The 17,268-nt window shown below is 54.7% G+C and overlaps 1 protein-coding gene across 5 annotated transcripts in view; it reads right to left on the minus strand.

The window, feature by feature from the left end:
- Positions 1 to 16,991, minus strand: part of TNRC18 (trinucleotide repeat containing 18) — a 55,231-nt gene extending 38,240 nt beyond the window's left edge. For all 5 annotated transcript variants that reach the window (XM_066560726.1, XM_066560725.1, XM_066560729.1 and 2 more), the window contains exons 1-2: positions 16,754 to 16,991; positions 139 to 264 (exon numbers count right to left, since the gene is read on the minus strand). In XM_066560726.1, the coding sequence (XP_066416823.1) occupies positions 139 to 264; positions 16,754 to 16,955 (328 nt within the window). In that variant the 5' untranslated portion in view covers positions 16,956 to 16,991. The remainder of the gene's footprint in view (positions 1 to 138; positions 265 to 16,753) is intronic.
- Between the last annotated feature and the right edge of the window lie 277 nt (positions 16,992 to 17,268).

Below are 17,268 nucleotides of genomic sequence, written 5' to 3' on the forward strand. Positions count from 1 at the left end.
AACATCCCAGGCTGACCATCTGAGGTGGTTCCTGCTCTTCACTCCCAACACTCCAGCATCCAGCAGCTCCAGCAGCCAAAGAAGCCCAAAGGACAGGGGGGTGACCAATGGGAAGGGCACACAGGGTCCCAGACTCACCTTTCTGTGACTCAAAGAGGCTGTGCTGTCCCAGCTGGGCCAGGAGCGGACTGCCGGCACTGGGAGGTTCGAGGTGGCTCAGGGGAATGTACGATGGGTAGAGACCGTTAGGCAGATGGGAAAAGCCTGCAGGAAACGGGAAACAGAAGAGAGAAACATGTTTTATCCCAAGCAGCACGCTGCCTTGGAACGAGCCCCGCAGGAGCACAGACTGTTGCGGCTGTCGGTCCCTCGCACGCCAGGAGCGGCGGTGGCGGCGGGGACACAGGCGGTGACACACAGCACACACAGCCCAGGGCAGGGACCCCAGCTTGGGGACCCCCCTTCAGGTACTGACCCCCCACTACAGGTCCCGCAGCTCAACCTGGGGCTCCAACTCTGCAGCAAATAGAGCACGCTGCTTCCTGAGCACAGCCTGACACCTGAGGGCTCCGTGACCAAACCACCTGGCTGATAAGATGTTTTATCACAAGTACAGAGACCTGTGGGTGAGGGCACTCCCCAGCATGCTTCCAGAGCCATGATAAGACCTTCTTGCCAGCACGGCTTTGCCAACACAGCTCATTCCCGCTGCAGGTGCCCAGTACTGGGTACAGGCTTTGGGAAAACATGAGAGCATCCTCCAGAGCAGCTCACAAAATGCACAGTTTCACATATCCAAACTCAGCATCTTATCCCAGAGGAAGGCAAAACAGAGAAAGTGTGACAACCATCCAGGAGCTGATATGAAAGCAGCATATCCTCATGATGCTGCTGCCAGTGGTCTGGATGTCCTGGACACTGGGTCCCCAGCAACACCCTCATGCAAATCGTCCTTATCAGCATTTCCTCAGTGAATACAATCACCATAATAGTGGTAATAACACACACTATTGGCTACAGGCAGCAATTCCTCTCCAACACTGCCACCAAACGACACCCGCGCAACACTACAAATCCAACCCTCCACCAGAATCAGCATCCCAGTCCAAGCCATAATTTAAAAACTGATTTAAAGCCAACAGGACTATCTGAAGGAGCCAGTCAAGCCCTCTGCAACCCTCATCCCCTCCCCTCACCCTGCATTAGCAACCAACTTCCCCCAAATTCCACGATCCCACTGAAAGCAGCCAGACAACAAGTTTGTCAAGAGTCCAGCATCCAACTGCCTCAAAACAACATCACACCAAAACCCAAGGGGAGACGGAGAAGTTCAGTCCCCGAAGCTGCACGTGGAGCACCATCTGCGAGAGCTAGTCAATATTTCACATTATTTAGACAGCCAGGATCTCTTTGGCGTACATGTTTGCATGCCGGCATATGTGCCTCACCGCCGTGGTGCTCCGCGCAGCTCCTGGCCCGCATCCATCACCCGACAGATCCCAGCGGCGTCACCCAACACGCCAACCCTGCAGCAGCAGGACCAGGGGAGCTGCTGTGGCCCTGCTCTTCGACACAGAGCTTGTTTTCCCAGCAGGTAAAACCTGCTGTTTAACCCTGAGCACAGCGCTGCAAAGGCACTAAGTGTGCGCGCAACATTTTGGCCTCTCCTTGGTAACCCCAAACTCTCCACACTGAAGCATTTCCAAACACTTTTTCTTATTCCAGAGCTGGAGAGAGGTGGGTAGAACCCAGCTTAGCTTAGCTGTGAGCAGCTCAATTCCACGCCATATATGCCTCAGCCGTGTCACTGTCACCACTCCGGCAGGACTGGGCTGGCAATGAGCCAGCATCTGGAGCAGGAGTGACACATTTCCAAGGGAACACCAGTCCCATCTGGCAGAGCACATGGCTGCAGCATGGCAAAGCCCCTGGAGCACCCCATGCCATAGCAGCCTGGAGGCTCTGGCCACAGACATCCCCACGTGAGCTCCTTCTCCCAGCCAGGCATCAATCCCAGCTGCAGCTGCTCCAGCAGGAGGAAACACCAGCACAGGGAACACGGTGAGACACATCCCGTGCTGCAGACTCCACTGTGCACAGATGCCCATGGCATGTCCCCACTTGCATGTGGTGCAAGGACATGAAGCCACCTGCAGGGCTCCAGGGAAGGGACATACTCCAGCACTGCCATCAGGAACAGGGACACCTGCACAGAGCTTAAGTTACTGATACCCAAAGAGGCATTTTGGTACCAGTTACATCCCTGGTCCTATGAGGGCATCTCCCTGCTTTCAGCATCATATCCTGTCCAGGCTCAGTCCCAGCCCCAAACGTTCTGGGGCTTCCTCCCCAGTCAGCATCATCACATCCTGCAACAGTGACCCAGCCTCAGCTCGGGGCTGCAGGAGGAGGAGAAGGAATGCAAAGTGTCCAAGATGGGAACACTTGGTTTAGACGGACAGGTTGGGAAGCTAGCAGGGCAGTGCCACCATGCCAGCTGGGAAACAGCAGCAGAACTGAGCTGATGCCACCAGCCAACCACCAAAGCCACCTCACACCTGGCAGCTCTTCCCAGTAACACCCAGAAGCCCACAGCTGCTGTTCCTTGGAGAGGCATAAGCCCAGCACAGGAGCTCAAAGCACATTCCAAAGCTCTGCAGGTTGACAAACTGAGGCACAGGCAGGTGCAATGACTTGGTGCCCCGTGCAGCTGACCAGCAACAAAACCAAAGAACTGCTGGAACTCCAGCCTCGGGTCTACCAGTGACACTGTTTTTCCCCTTGCAAAGTGCCTGAAGAAGCTGCACAGGCTGTATTTACCTGGCTTCTTCCCTGCCAGGAATCAGAGCTGGAGTAGGGAGGAGGAATCCGAACCACAGCTTTCCTGGGGATGAACCCAATGCAAATCCAGCCTTGAGGCACTGCCAGAACATCCCTTCCTCCGTAGAGCCCTCCAGCAGCCACGCTGACAGGCTGCTGGTGTACGACTCACACGGAGCCCAGAACCTGCTGCCCCAGTGCCCTGGGCAGGACCTGGAGGTGAAGCTGCTCCTCCATGTGCTGAGGAGCTGCGCTCGCAGGAGGCGGCCGCGGGTGAGTCGCTGCCTCCTTGGATCTCTGTGCCAGAAAGCGATGCCAAGGGGAGAAATTCTACCGCAGTGAGCAACGCACAGCTCACCCCAACCATGGGCATCTGCCAGGAGAAAGGGAGGGGAAAAGGGGAAACCACAACCATCTCCATCTGCCTGGGGCCAGAGTGTTTGCTGAAGCAGCACAAGATCCGCTTTGCCCACGGACACGCCAACAGGTCTCGGCAGGCTGAGCCACGCTCCTCCAGCCGAGTGCTTGCCCAGAGGCGGTCTGGCACCGCAGCACAGGCAGGGAGGTGCGAGTTGGCAACGCTGCCAAGCCCAGACTGGCTGTGCCCCCACTGCCCTGCCAAGTTACACCACGCCAAACACATGCGTGTGCCCATTAGCTCGGCCTCTGACCGCCTGGGAAAAGCACCACCAAAACTTTTGTCATGCCAGCAGGGACACACATGATCCAAAGCAGCCCAGCTCTGGGGGTAAAAGGGTTCAGGGCACAGAGATGGTCCCTCAAACCACTTTATCCCTATAGCCGGCAGCCAAAATGCAACCCCTGTGATGCTCCAGTTGCTGCAGTGGATGAGCACACCTGCCCTCCTCCCTTCCAGCTCCAAGATTATAAAACATATCTGTTTTGCACAATTGAGACATAAATCACTAAGGGCTGTTATTAGAGGAACTTGGCGGGTGCAGATGTGTCAGCCCACTTGAAAACATCTTCTTCATCTTTGCTCAGCTCTCCAAAACGGCACGGGTTCGGGGGAAGAGGTACGGCCTCGGGTGAGTCACCACCGAGAGGGGACGTGACCGATGGGGAGATGAGATAGCAGCGACCGCACAAACCACACACCAAACGTCTGGAGGCTGGAGGTCACGCTGGGGGAAGTGGGAGGGAAACAGACCCCACGTGCTCAGCCCGCTTGGGGTTGCCAAAGGTCCCTGTGAGGAGGGAGCTGACAGAAAGCACCGGCAGGCAGAGCTGGGGGAAGAAGGCGGGTGGCCATGCCTGCAGCAGAAGGGGCTGCCACTGGTCACCAGGAGTTTTAAACCTGTGGGGCTTTCTCCAACTTGGCCCCTCACACTTCAAGCCTAAAATTCGGCTCCAGCTGGACAAGTCAGTCAAGCCCGGGTTGTGAAAGAGCCAGACAGGAGGAGGGCATGCTGGAAGCAACATGCTGGAACTGAACATATCTCCCCCATGGACATAGCTCTGGCCAATGAGCCAGGCTACACGCCTGAGGTGACACGAGTGTGTGCCAGCACTGGGAAAGCTGCTCCACCCCTCCTCAGCTGTAGGTGACTGGCTGGCACCTTCAGCATCCCCATGCTGCCAACATGCTACAGAGGGGACAGCTCACTTGGACACCCACAAAGGGTGAAGGGCAGCAAGTGGGAGCAACACGGAGACACCACTCAATGGGGAATTCACTCTCCCAGTCTGGTTCCATGTTTCCAAACTAACCAAGAGCACCAGCACACCAGAGAGAAGCAGCATCCACAAAGCCACTGCTCATGCCTCGGGACAGCTTTCCAGTTGGAAAAGACCTTTAATCAAGTCCTGTTGGCTGGTGTGGGATAACAGGTGGCCACGTGCACTGCTGGCTGCAAAGCACACCCTGAAGCTGAGCCCTGGGCACAAGCCATCCTTTTCTGAGAAGCCACAGCCCTGGCACCGGAAGACCAGTAGCCTCCAGCACCCCGGGAGAAGTGAAGTAATTCTCCCCCATCAGCCCCATCTGCCCGTTATACATTTCTGCCACTTATGAAATATTTCCAACTGCCAGCATCTCTCCCCATCCTCCCTGGGCCATGATGGATGAACACATTGCCAGGACTCAGGCTGGCACCACGCAGTGCTCTGCAAGGGGCTATGGCCACCGAAGAGCCTGAGCTATAAAGCCTGACCCCCTTGGACCCTCCAATATGAGCGCAGCAGGGCTGGGAAACACAGCGGTGAGAATTTGGGTTTATTTCCATGGGATGTTTTGAACTCTGGGCACTCAAGGGAGATTTGCAGCCCGGCTGCAGCCAGTTCTCAGCGGGATGCTGGGCACAGCACAGAGCAGGAGCTGCAGCCGCCCTTGGCCAGGAACACAATCACCTCTTCCCCAGTCCGGCCCGCAGTGCCTCACAGGCAGCCAACTGGGACAACAGTCCACACCACAAACAGCTGGATAAACGCTTACGTCCTCCCCGGCAGGGAGGGAGGGAGGAAAGCAGGGAAGGTCCAAGCACAGTGAGTACCTTCCCACCACCAGCAGGACGGACAACACACAGCTGCCTGTGCTTACCACCATCGGTGCATCCCTTATCCTCTCCCTGCACAAGCAGCAGATTCCCAGGAAAGACTTTCCGGGCTCCCCCTCCAGCAGCACACACCTCCCCATCTCTGCCCCGTGCAGCTCGGTGAGGCACAGCCGCAGCAATTCCGCATGCACACATTTATGGCTGAAAACAGCTGCGAGCCGGAGTGCTGACAGTGTAAATCTTTGCCACCTCCTCCCCTGCCTGCCGGGGCAGCTCCAGTGACACCAGAGGCACCGGAGCCGCTTTGACTCTGTGCCATGCACGAGACACCAGCGATACGAGCCCCTGAACATGCCGGGCTGAAACCAAAGCTCCGGGATCAGATGTGCCTGGACTCCACCGGTGGCTGGTCCCTATCCCTGTCCCCAGCAGCCACAAGCTGCTGTCACAACCCACCACTCTCCGCGCCAAAAACCGCCCCAAAAGCCGTATTTACGCCCCATGCCACGGGACTGGCAGTAGCTTCAAAGCCCTAATTTACAGCCTCAATTCTCTGCATCCCCTGAAAGCCTTCGATCCCATCCCCGGGATCCAGAACAGCCAGGGCAATTTAACTCCCCATTTAATCTTCTAAGGGCCCTGGTGAGCTCGGAGACAGCATCCTCAGGCAGGGGGGCCACACTCCCAGACTCTGCTGGCTTGAACAGCACCGTGCCGCTTTCCTTCAGCTGCAAAAATCACTACCTTAAAAGCCAAGGCGAATTCTCCCTCCAGCTCAGCACATCCCTCTATTGTTTCTTTTAATTTTATTTTATTCCACGTGGGAATCTGTGTCCAGGCTGCTTTATTTTTAAGTGGCTCTTGCTCAATATTTACTATCGCTCGCAGCTGCGTCAGCGCAGAACACTGCGCGCTCGCGCCAGCTTTCCGACCAGCCCTCCCGCAGCCATTCCCCCCGTGCCCGTGCCATGCCGTGATTTTCCTGCCGTGTCACCCTCGTGGTGAATCACCAGCCCCCCACAGCCACAGGATACTGAAGGGCAGGGTGTCAGCACAGGGCATGGGAGGGTTTCCTGCTTCCATGGAAATAAATAACATCAGGGTGAGCTCTGCCGCTCACCTCCTCACCCAGGAGCTGGAACAGCCCCAACAGCCTGGAGATGGCAGGGGAGGAGAAAATGGGAAGTGGCTCAAGGGACTGGTGCTCATGCCTGGTTCTGCTCCAATGTCCTGGAGACTTAGTTTCCACCATGCAACCAACTAAAGGCAATCCAAGGTATGCCAATGCCTCAGGAAAAGGACACCAACAGGACACTCTGAAGATCCCCCAAAAGGTCACCCACCATCTCCCCATTAACAGCATCTCCATGGGGACAGCAAGAAGCCACCCAGGTGGGGACACAAATCACTCTGGCAAAGTGAAGGTGGCCTTTCCTCACACTGGAGGGGTCAGGATGGAAACCATCCCAGTGGGATTCTTGACATGATGTGCAGCCAGTCCACCCAGCCTGAAACACGAGGTCTGGGAAGCAGCGATCTGGTCCCACACTAATCCTGACACTCAAACCAGCGTCAACAATCCTGGGTCACTGCCAGCTGCTACAGCAGAAGCCTCTCCTACATGCCCCCAGCCTGAAATCCCCCACCACATCGGATGTCTCTCCTTTTCCAGTGGCATAATTAAACCTGACACCCCAACAGGGGTCCACCAAAACCTCCAGGTTCTCACTACACAACCACACAGCTCTCCTTAAACAGCAAGGAGTGACACCATGGAGTCTTCAGCAGCACATTTACTCAAATACCGTATGGAAATTGAAAAAATAATAATTTTAACTCTCAAACTGATTAGCAGAATCCCCAGGAATGCAGAACCTGGCTGCTAGATTGCAGCCTTGCCTTTCTCCTGATTTTCTAGGACAGCATGAAAATGCCTTTGCTCTGGTTCATCCTTCATCATGTTGAAGATTCCTTACCCACTGGTGTCCAGCACAGGGGCCCTAAGGCTGACTCTGCTCCTGGCACTGGATGCACACTTTTATTACAGGTGCTCCCCCTCCTTCCTAAGCACAGAAATTTAACCCATCCCATTTTTTTTTTTTAATCACCCAAACTCAGTGCAGAAGATGATACAAACAAGTGAGCCCCCCCTCCCTGAGCCCTGCCCGCTTATTTAACCAGGCACCACCCACGCACTGTCCGTGCCTTCATTAGAAAAGAGCTCGTTATCCTTCCCTGCCAGAGCCAGGAGAGCTTCAGGAGCTCGGTGGGGGAGGTTATTGTGGGATGGCACCAGCGCTGGTCCCCACATCACCTGCACCGAGTGCCTGCCAGAAGCAATTAAATCAGCCTTCAAAGAGAGATCCCAGCTTTCCCAGCACCATTAGCCGTGCCCTGGAGGGAACACGGTCTATTTTCAGCCACAATGACTTAAGATCAGGTCACTAGCAGGTTAAATGGGACTGTGCAGCATCATCTCCCTGCCCTCCCATTGAGAAATTAAACTGCTGTGTGATGGGCAGCACCAGCCCTGGACACACACCAGGTGCCCACGGAAAGGTAAATGCCACCTGCCTGCTCCTCTCCTCTGCTTCCCATCACTGGCCACAGACACCCACTGCCCTGGCTGCCCTACCTCTGCCTGGGGTGGTGAGAAGGGGTTCACAGCAGGATCCCCCCTGGGTTCCTCCCTGCCTGTCCTCCTGTCCAGCACAGCGACAGCTCACAGCCAGAACAGTCCCACCACGCCCAAGGTCAGGAGTGCTGGAAGGAGCCTCAGCACCCTCCATCCTGCAAACCCAGGCCTGCACAGTGCCAGACCAGTGCTGCTCATCTCACCCCTTCCTCCCCGTGGCCCAACTGCAAGTCCCCAAGCTGGGAACTGCCCCAGGCCACCAGTTCCACCAGGGTTTCACCGCAGCCACCAGAGAGGTGGCATCTCCCTGCAGCAGCTCCATCTGCTTCGCTGGTGGATCCCACCACCGAAACCCAACCAGCCACCCCACCACGAACATCTGGCGGGGAGGTGGCAGCTGGATGTGGGTTTGTTTTGCCTCCCAGGCTCCTGCCAGGCGCAGTCAGCACGAGCCGGGATGACTCAAAGCCCGGGAGACGCAGCCTCCGCCGCTGCTTATTTTAAACCCTCTCGTCTGCAAAGCGGCTGCTGCGGCTCAGCACCTCTCGGGGTGCTTGGCAAAGGGGGTGGCACTGCGAGGCAAAACTGAGGCACAGCCCCACAATCAGACCTGGGCACCACATCACCACTGCCTGTGTGCTCAGCAGTCACTGAGCTCAACACAGGGGACCAGCAGCAAGAGGGGATCAGCTCCGAGAAACAGCCCAGGGCTGCAGCAAGGACATTGCCAATGACCCAAACGAATTCATCAGCTCTGGCTTCGTGATTCCCCTTGGATACAGCATAGCCAGGACACAGTGAGTGCATGGTAAAGCTGGATGCTCCTAGATCAGGATGTGCTGCTCTGTGTGCCACAGGAGTGAATGCATCCCTCTCCCAAAGCCCAGCACTTACTTAAACAGCACCTGCAGGGACTGAAACCACCCTGGGAAAAATTCAGTGACAGGCTGCAGGTATTTGGGGGTGGAAGAAAGGGATCCACACACAGATCACAATCTCATAACAATCTTTTCCTTGGGAAACCAGGCTCAAAATCTCAGCCTCTGCCAAGCCTCTCCTCTTGACCCCACACTCAGCTTTTTCCTTTCCAGATGCTCCTGCCCTTCCCACACTCTCTTGAACATTGGGCCATGTCACCTTTTCTGCACTGAAAAAGCACTGAACCATGAAGCAAAGGTGTATCTGTGGCCAGCAATCGCCCAGGACCCCACACCTCCCCACTGCTGATAATGGGAGATAAATGCATGGGCAAATATTATGGCAGTGTGGTTTAATTCCTGATGAATTATGCAAATCTGCATTCAAATTGAAGTGAAGCCCTTGGGCTCTTGACAAATTGCCAAGCTGGCCCCGATGACACCAGGCAGGGAAGGCCGGCCCTCCATCAGGTGAGGCACTACATGGGTGCCGTATATATGCACATACACACACGTATGTGCTTGCACGTGTCAACCAGGGAGACCAAGGAGTACCTGCAAAAATGGTCCAAGAGTGACTTTTGCACTTCTCCCTTCTCCCAGCTGCATTTAGTGTATCCAAAGAAGGCCACCAAGCTTTTGTGTCCTCTACAAGATGGAAGCAGCTTGGGATGATGGCGAGATTCAAAGCAGGACACAGATAAAATCCACCATGTCCGGGGGACAGAAGAGGAAAGCCTGAAACACTTGTGCCAATATGACTGTCAGCCTTGAAGCCAAGGAAAGGAAGATGTGTCCACAAAATAGTCACAGAGAGGACTCATCTGACGAAAGTCGGAATTTCCGATCCCGCACAAACCCCGAACATCCATTAAAAGTAGCAGAAGAATTACTGCTTTGTGTCACTAATCTCATTAGGGAGAAAGCCCTGCTGCAGCGCCGGGATTGCAAAGGGAAACCCCGGCACGCCGCACACTCCAGGAGCCTGGCACAGCGTGCCCTGCCCATCCGAGCGGAGCCGGGCTCCACAGGCACCCGGCAAGGTGCCTGCACCCTTCCTTACTCACCCGCCCGGATCTCTCCTTGCTGGAGCACTGCCTGCCTGGCTTGTGTGTGACACGGCGTGTGGGATGTCCCCACGCCCAGCAAAGCAGGACACAAACACCAGGATGACACACACTGCCTGGCGATAACACGGGAGCTGCTTCATCCACACACACGCTGCCTGCGAGCAGCACGCAGCCCAATCCCTCCAAAACCCTTCCTCCCCAGCACAATGGCCACTGCTGTTAATATTTTAAATATTTTTTTTAATTAAAAGCAATTAAACCAAATGTGTTAAAAGCATATTCAAGTCACAGGGAATTCTGCTGAGAAGGGATGGGGGCATGAAGGGAATGAGGAGCAATACATCCAACTACCGAAGGGATGTTGGTCTTTGCTGGCAGGGATGTATCAGGATAAGATGGATGGAGGCAGAAGCAGCAGCAACCTTTGCAGAAGTTGCCGGGGATACAGCTCCAGAGAGACAGAGCTGAGTGCCTTAAAATTTCTGTTATTCCTCTAAAAAGACATAATCCCTTCTGAATACTGCTCCTTCCCTTGCTCCAAGCCCACCATGTTTGGCTTGCCTGCCTGCATCCAGCTCCCTCAAAATGGCTCTTTGGCCACTGCTACGCCGGCAATAAAATTTATTCCCAAGGTCACTTCAATCCTTTTGCCACTATTTCAATCTGGCCGGATTTAAACAAAACCCAGCTTCAGACACACTGAACCCCCCCCCGCTCAGCCCCTCCTTTCTGCCCATCACTTCCCTGATTTAGCGCTGCCAAACTCTCAACTACCTTTCGCTTCCCATAACCGTCAGCAGCAACAGCTGGAGAGGAAAACGGGAGCATATTGTGCACCCAGCAGCTGATCCTGGCGGCGTGGGGAGCGAGCCCAACTGTCACTGCTGCACCGGGGGCTCCTGCCACGCGGCCCCAGCCAGCGCCCACCGTGGGGACCGAGCTAAAGGGGCTGGGTGGTTGCTGTCCCCCTGGTGTTTAAGAGCTGGGAAGAAGCAAGCAATAAGCAAAGCAAATAAACAACAGAGAGGGACGGTGGCGGTGGGTGAGTGGCGATGCCTGCAGACATCCAGCTGTGGCATCCTGGAGCGAAGCCAGCCAGAAACACAGGGATGGGAGGAAACCGCCAAATCCTGGTGGCGAGGGTGAGGCAGCCACACCGGAGCGGTCCCCTCCCAAACTTTGGATTTCAAAGAGCATCCCCAGCTGGAAAAGCCAGCGAGAGGCTGTGCAGCTGGACACAGCACTGCTCCCTCACCACGGCTCCAGCGGGCAGGGAGCTCAGGGCTCAGCTCCTCCATCATGCCTGTATTTTCAGGTTGTTCAGGGCGCAGCATGCTCTCCGTGTCAGCAGCGAGGCTGAACAAAGCACTCCCTTGTCCTCGGCACCTTGAGCAGGCAATGCTGGATCGCGTTACCTAACCCAGACCAACATCTCCTCGTCCCGGCACGGCAGCTTTCGTGTCAGCACATGCCAGGCTGGCCCCGATTCCCTGCACCACCTCCTGCCTGGAGCTTTAACTGGACCAGTTTAGTACACGGTGAAAACACACGGGGCCTTGTTTGGACTCGTCGGGCGCTAACCCCAGCTCGGGGAGGTGATCCGACACCCTCGCGCCGGTCGCAGCCGCGGCCGAACCGCGAGGCGCTCACCTGGCAGGCTGCCATAATGACGTTAATTCCCATTAACAATGTTCATTTCCATATTCATCAGAAGATGGTGAAATGACAAGATGGGGGATTATTTACTATATAATTATAAACTAATTTCAGCTTTACCCTGGGTTATCCTAGGAAGGAGATCTAAAATTTCCCTTACGAAAGCCCTGCTCTGCTAACCGCGTCTGCAGTGAGATTAATTCCCAGCGATTTCCATTTCTCCAACAGCTGCTCTGCTGGGAAAGAGCAGGAGCTTGTCCCCAACACCAGGGACCTGCCCAGTGCCCCGTGCCACCCCCGGCTAGGATTTCTAGTGCCGGCTCTTCCTCCAGATCAGATTTTCTCTGGCACACCATCAGTCAGGGATGGGACCCATGGTTTTCCAACCCTACCAAGGAGACTCTGTACAGGGTAAGAGGCAAGGCTCGCTCCAAGTGGGAGAAAGGCTGCTAGAAACCACACTAATAAATGACACCAGCCTTGTGTTACCAGAGGCAGAGACAGACTCCTGCCCATTCACCTGGGAAGGTGTTGGAAATCCTCACACTGCAGAGGATCCCACAGGACCTTGCTCCGAGCAAGTTTACATCACCACATTGGCCCTTGGGCTCTTGTCCACATTCCAAGCCCAACATCCCTACCAGCTACCACTGCTTGGGATGGGCACTTCAATGGAGCGTGCAGCACAGGCTGGACATTCCTTCCCACTGCTCCTGAAGGATGGAAATGCAACCCCACAGCCCACCAGGACCTTGGGAAAAATCACTGGGACATCAGAGAAACACAGCAGCTCAGGGTGGGAGGCTCCCAAAAATGCACAAATCCACCACCATTTCAGCCCAGACACCACTCCTGCCTTCCTCACAGCCTACGAGTTGGCCGCCAGCCCGAGGGAGCTGCAGGGACATCACTCCATGGCCGAGCACTTCCTCCACCCCCAGGGATGCCGGGTGTGAAGAGCGGAGTGTGACGGGACCCAGCACAACATCACTGCCCAGCACCACCTCCCCGAGCCCCACCGGGACAGGCACACTCCCTGCTCTGCCTGAAAACAGGTCTCAAAAAGCATCTCGTTTCACCAGGGCCCCAAGGGAGGGGAGGCATCCTCCCAGGCAGGTCTGCGGGCTGGCCGCATTCCTCCCGGTGTTACACCGAGCCCCTGCCCCAAGGAACCCCCTGCACCACCCCTTGGGCAGGCAGGGAGGGGGAACCACGATTTCAAGGGCCATTAAACACCGATGGTATTTTCCTTGCAGCATCAAAACAGGACCCAAAAGAGCTGTGCCAAACCAGAGGTAAAATCCCACCGTGGGTCTGGGAGCCATACCGCTCAGAGAAACACGGAGCAGCGGGGTCTAAGGATTGCTCCAGTGCCCAATCCACACTATCCCAGCCTCTCTATCAGCAAAGCAAGTTTAGCATGGATGCAGTTTGATGAGTGAATTGTGCTTCCACTGGCATTGCCGACAGCAAGGCCTCCTGCAAAATCTGCGGGCTCAGCAGAAGCACCATTTTGCCATTATAAGGATGGCTACAGCGGGATTTTGCTGGCACAGCAGCGCTGTCCTGGGGGATGGAAGGGTATTTTTATTTATTTTCCTATTCTCCTACCTGGCCCAGCTGTCTGGAAAACTTCTCCCTGGGCACAGCAGGCCTGGAAGCAAGGATGGTCTCCAATCTGCCTTAAATCCCTGCATTTGAATGCACTTGCTAATGTGAAGTAGAAAAGCAGGGAAACCAAAATCTCTCCCCTCTGTCTGCCCGCTTTCCGTCCAGCCACTGCTTTGGAGCTGGATTTAGTCAGCCCTGCTCATAGTGGTGTGTCCCTTTTCCTGAGCACTGAAAAGTGTTTCTGAAGCATACTTCAATGGAAGAGACTGAGCATCCTTTTATACAAACACAGATCTGTTCCTGCAGCCCCCCCACCCAAGAAAAGATGCCTCAGCACAGAGCGAAAAGCACATTTTTATTAATTAGTATTAATATTCTTTTAAACTCTGAGAGTCTTTTTTTTGGGTATGGGTGATCCTTGCTCACACACAGCCCCGCTGCTGCCTGGCAGGGACACAGTACCAGAGCAGCCCTTCACAATTGTATCCGAGGGAGCCTTTTCCACCTTCCCCAAAACACAGAGCCTGCCAAGAACAACACGCTCCTCCGGGATGGAGCACAGAGCAGGACCCAAAGACAGTGGCATAGGGAAGGAACAAAACGATAAACCTCCCTATTTTGAGCTGCTGCAGAGCAGAGCAAGCCCTTGCTTTAATGGACTCGGCTACCTCATTCCATCAATTGCAGCCTTTTTTTAAGCCTTCCAGCAAGCTCCAGGCATGAAATTCCATAGCAAACAGTCCCTTTCCTCCGCTATCCCTCTGCAAAGCCCATCGGGGGAGCACTCCCTGCCCTCCTCGGGGATGGGGAGATGGCGATGCTCCACAGTACAGGGGGGACAGGGAACGGCATCCCCGGCTCAGCTCCCGCCTTGGCCTCCAGCTCACTCCTCCCTCCTTGCGCTTCCAACAAAGGGGCTTCTGTGCCTGTGTCCCCCCCGCCCGCACGGCAGCGGGACATGGAGCAGAAATCCCCACCATGGAGCAGGAATCCCCCCGAGAGGAGCCGAGGGTCCAGGGGTCACTGGACACAGCCCAGGCGCCCATGCTTTGGCGCTGGGGCAGAGCCCGGCTGCCGGAATGAGCAGAAGGTACGGGAAAAACAAGGAGTCGGTGCCGGCCATAACTGGATTCTCAAATATGGCCAATCGTGCTATTTTTACAGGGGCGTATTTATTTTCGGAGGACGCTGGGACGGATTCAAGAGTCTCTTTCTTCAGCCCGGCGGTATTTAAGGATCGGTTTGAACTGGCTCTATTTAAAGGCTTCGCCTCCTGCCCACTTTTCTTAACCCCTTGCACAAGCCTTTGCGTTCCACCCCTCCTAAAAACAAAACAAACCCCCCAAAAAACACAACAACAACAAAAAAAACCCACCAAAACCACACACCAACAGCACTGCGAACGCAAACCTACAAAGGGCCCCTCGGTAGCAGGAAGCAATCATCATTTCAGGCGATATTGTTAAAGCCGTAAAAAAACAACAACAACAAAAAAATATCCCTGCCTATCCCGCTGCTGTGGTTTAATGGGAGTTTCAGCTGTTAATTGTACAGATCTTTTTAATGGAGTTTAGCCTGACTGGGAATTGCCGTGACAAAGCCGAGCTTTGCGAGGATCGTGCCGGGGAGTGGATGGGGAGACCGGGCACCACTGATGTGCAGGGACAGGGGATTTCAAACAATTCCCAGAAAAAGGAAAATAAAAATAATTTTAAAAATAAAATAAGAACGCAGTAAGAAAGAATTGGAGGTATCACACACCCCACTCCCTCTGTGAGGGGACCCAAATCTGAGGCTTTCTCCCAGTGTGGTAGGAAAGCTTCCAGACGGCATCACGGAGCTTGGTCAGCTTGGTCAGCAGACCAGAGCTCTGTGCCTCCCTCCTGACCTGCCTGGATTTCAGAAAAGGAAACTTTGGGAGAAATAAAACTTAAAAAAAAAAAAAAAAGAAAAGAAAAGAAAAAAATTACCCAATAAAAAATAAGAATAATTTAAAAAATACCAAGAACCCCCACTCAGATTGGCTTGAGATTGTCCAGATGAATTTTTGCAAAGATCATATTCTGCTGCAGTAGGAGGTGGAGGAGAGGGGGAAAAAATAACCAGGGGGGAAAAAAAAGGAGGGAAAAAAAAGACAAAAGGTAAGGAAAAAATAAGGTGTTTGCCCATGTGCTTGGCTTCATAGCCCCCGCTCGCTTTACACCTCTCCTCTTAGCACCTGGGAAATTGGCACTGCCACCTAGTCTAAAACTAATAAATCTTTTTCCCTCGATTCAGGCTGCTTCCTTCTCTGCAGATGTTGGCAATCAGGTTTGCAAATTTCAAAGTCATTCATCCCGGGCGGCTGGGAGAAAAGCAGGTTTATTATTGCAAAACCTGTCACCCTCCCAACGCCTAAAGTAAACTCCGAGTCACCTCTCCACGCCCAGGGGAAAGAAAGCGGAAAAAAAAAAAATTAAAATAGAGCCAGGGAGGGAAATCAAACGGTCAGAAATCCCTTGTGTCCTCCTACAGGACCGTGGGCAGGAGAGTGCGGCAGCGTCCTCCCAGCAGCGCCGGACTCTGCGAGCCGCTGGGAAAGGGAGCTCGGGAAAGGGGAAAAAAATGAAAAGCCTCCAAAAACCAAAAGTAATTTAAACAAATAAATGAAAAACTGACTGGGGGGGGGGGAAAAAGAAACTGCGTATATTTCAGCGTCTACTCTTTTTTTTTTTTTTTAATAATGGATATGCAGCCGTGGGGCTGCCCGAGGATGAAATGCGTCGAGAAGGGGGAAAAAATTAAAAAATTCAAGGAGGGAGCAGTCACTGTACATTGCATGGAAGCTTTGTTCACGGGTTTAAAAAATAAGAATTGCGGAGAAAAAAAAAAAAAAGAAAAGGAAAAAAAACATCAAAACCAGCGGTGCCGGCAGCGCTACCCGGGGGCAGCGGGACCTCAGCGGGGCTCGGGTTGCACCGGGCAAGAAATCACCAAAAGAGCCCATTTTATCCCTTTTTCCCAGCCCAGGGATGTTTTATTTGGCTGTTCGGGAAGCGCAGCACCGGGCAGCGCAGTCCCGTCCGCCGCAACCCGATCTGCGCCTCTCCCAGCTTTCCCGAAAATCGGATTTATTCCCCGGATTTATTCCGCAGCCGCCGCGGCGGGGATTTTCCTCAGTGCCAACAAAACCGTACGATGCAAGGGGGGAAAGGGGGGACTTTTATCGGATAGGCGCGATTTTTTCCCTGTATTCTCCTATTTTTTACTCCATTCCCTTATTTCTCCACCATCACCCTATTTGTTTTCGTACTTCTTCCCCATTCCCCTATTTTTTTTTTCGCCAAATCAAAGCCTCGCGAAGCAGAAAACACTTGGGCAAAACAAGCAAAAAAGCACCGAGCGTATAAATATAGAATTATCACGACGATGTTTATATTTTTTTTGGGGGGGGGGGTGGTGGTGGGGTGGGGGGGGGGTGTAAAGCCCGATCCTGAGTTTGCCGCGGAGGGAAGGCAGGGAAGGCGCGGGGGTTCCGCGGAGCCTTACCCGGGTGGGAGTGGAGGCTGATGCCCGATGCGAGGAATTTTCCGGGCTGGAGGGCGGCGGGGAGCCCGGCAGCCATGGGCCCGGCGGCGGGGGCCAGGCGGCCGGCGGCTCCCAGGCGGTGGCTCTCCATGGCCAGCCCGGAGAGCAGCGGAGGGGGGCCGTGCACCGAGCGGGGGGGCCCGAAATCTCGGCCATCCATCATCCACTCGCCGGCTTCACGGAGTCTCCCGGATCGCTGTCGATGCCCGCCACCGCCTTCCCGCCCCCCCCCCCGCCCCCCACCCCCCTTCTCCTCCTCCCCCAAAAAATCAGATGGTTTTCAAAAATAAGGCGTCCAAGCGTCCCATGGCGCGGTGCAGGGAGCCAGCCCCGGCGCGGCGGTCTCGGCGCTGCCTGCAAAGGAGAAAAAGAAGGGGGAGGTGCGGTGAGACGACATGCCCCGATACTCCCCTGCTCACAGCCACCCCCAAAAATACCCCCCCAAACACACCCGCACCTTCCCGGAGTGGAGGGTT

Source organism: Molothrus aeneus, chromosome 16, assembly GCF_037042795.1.
Source record: "Molothrus aeneus isolate 106 chromosome 16, BPBGC_Maene_1.0, whole genome shotgun sequence".
In the NCBI taxonomy this organism is placed as follows: domain Eukaryota; kingdom Metazoa; phylum Chordata; class Aves; order Passeriformes; family Icteridae; genus Molothrus; species Molothrus aeneus.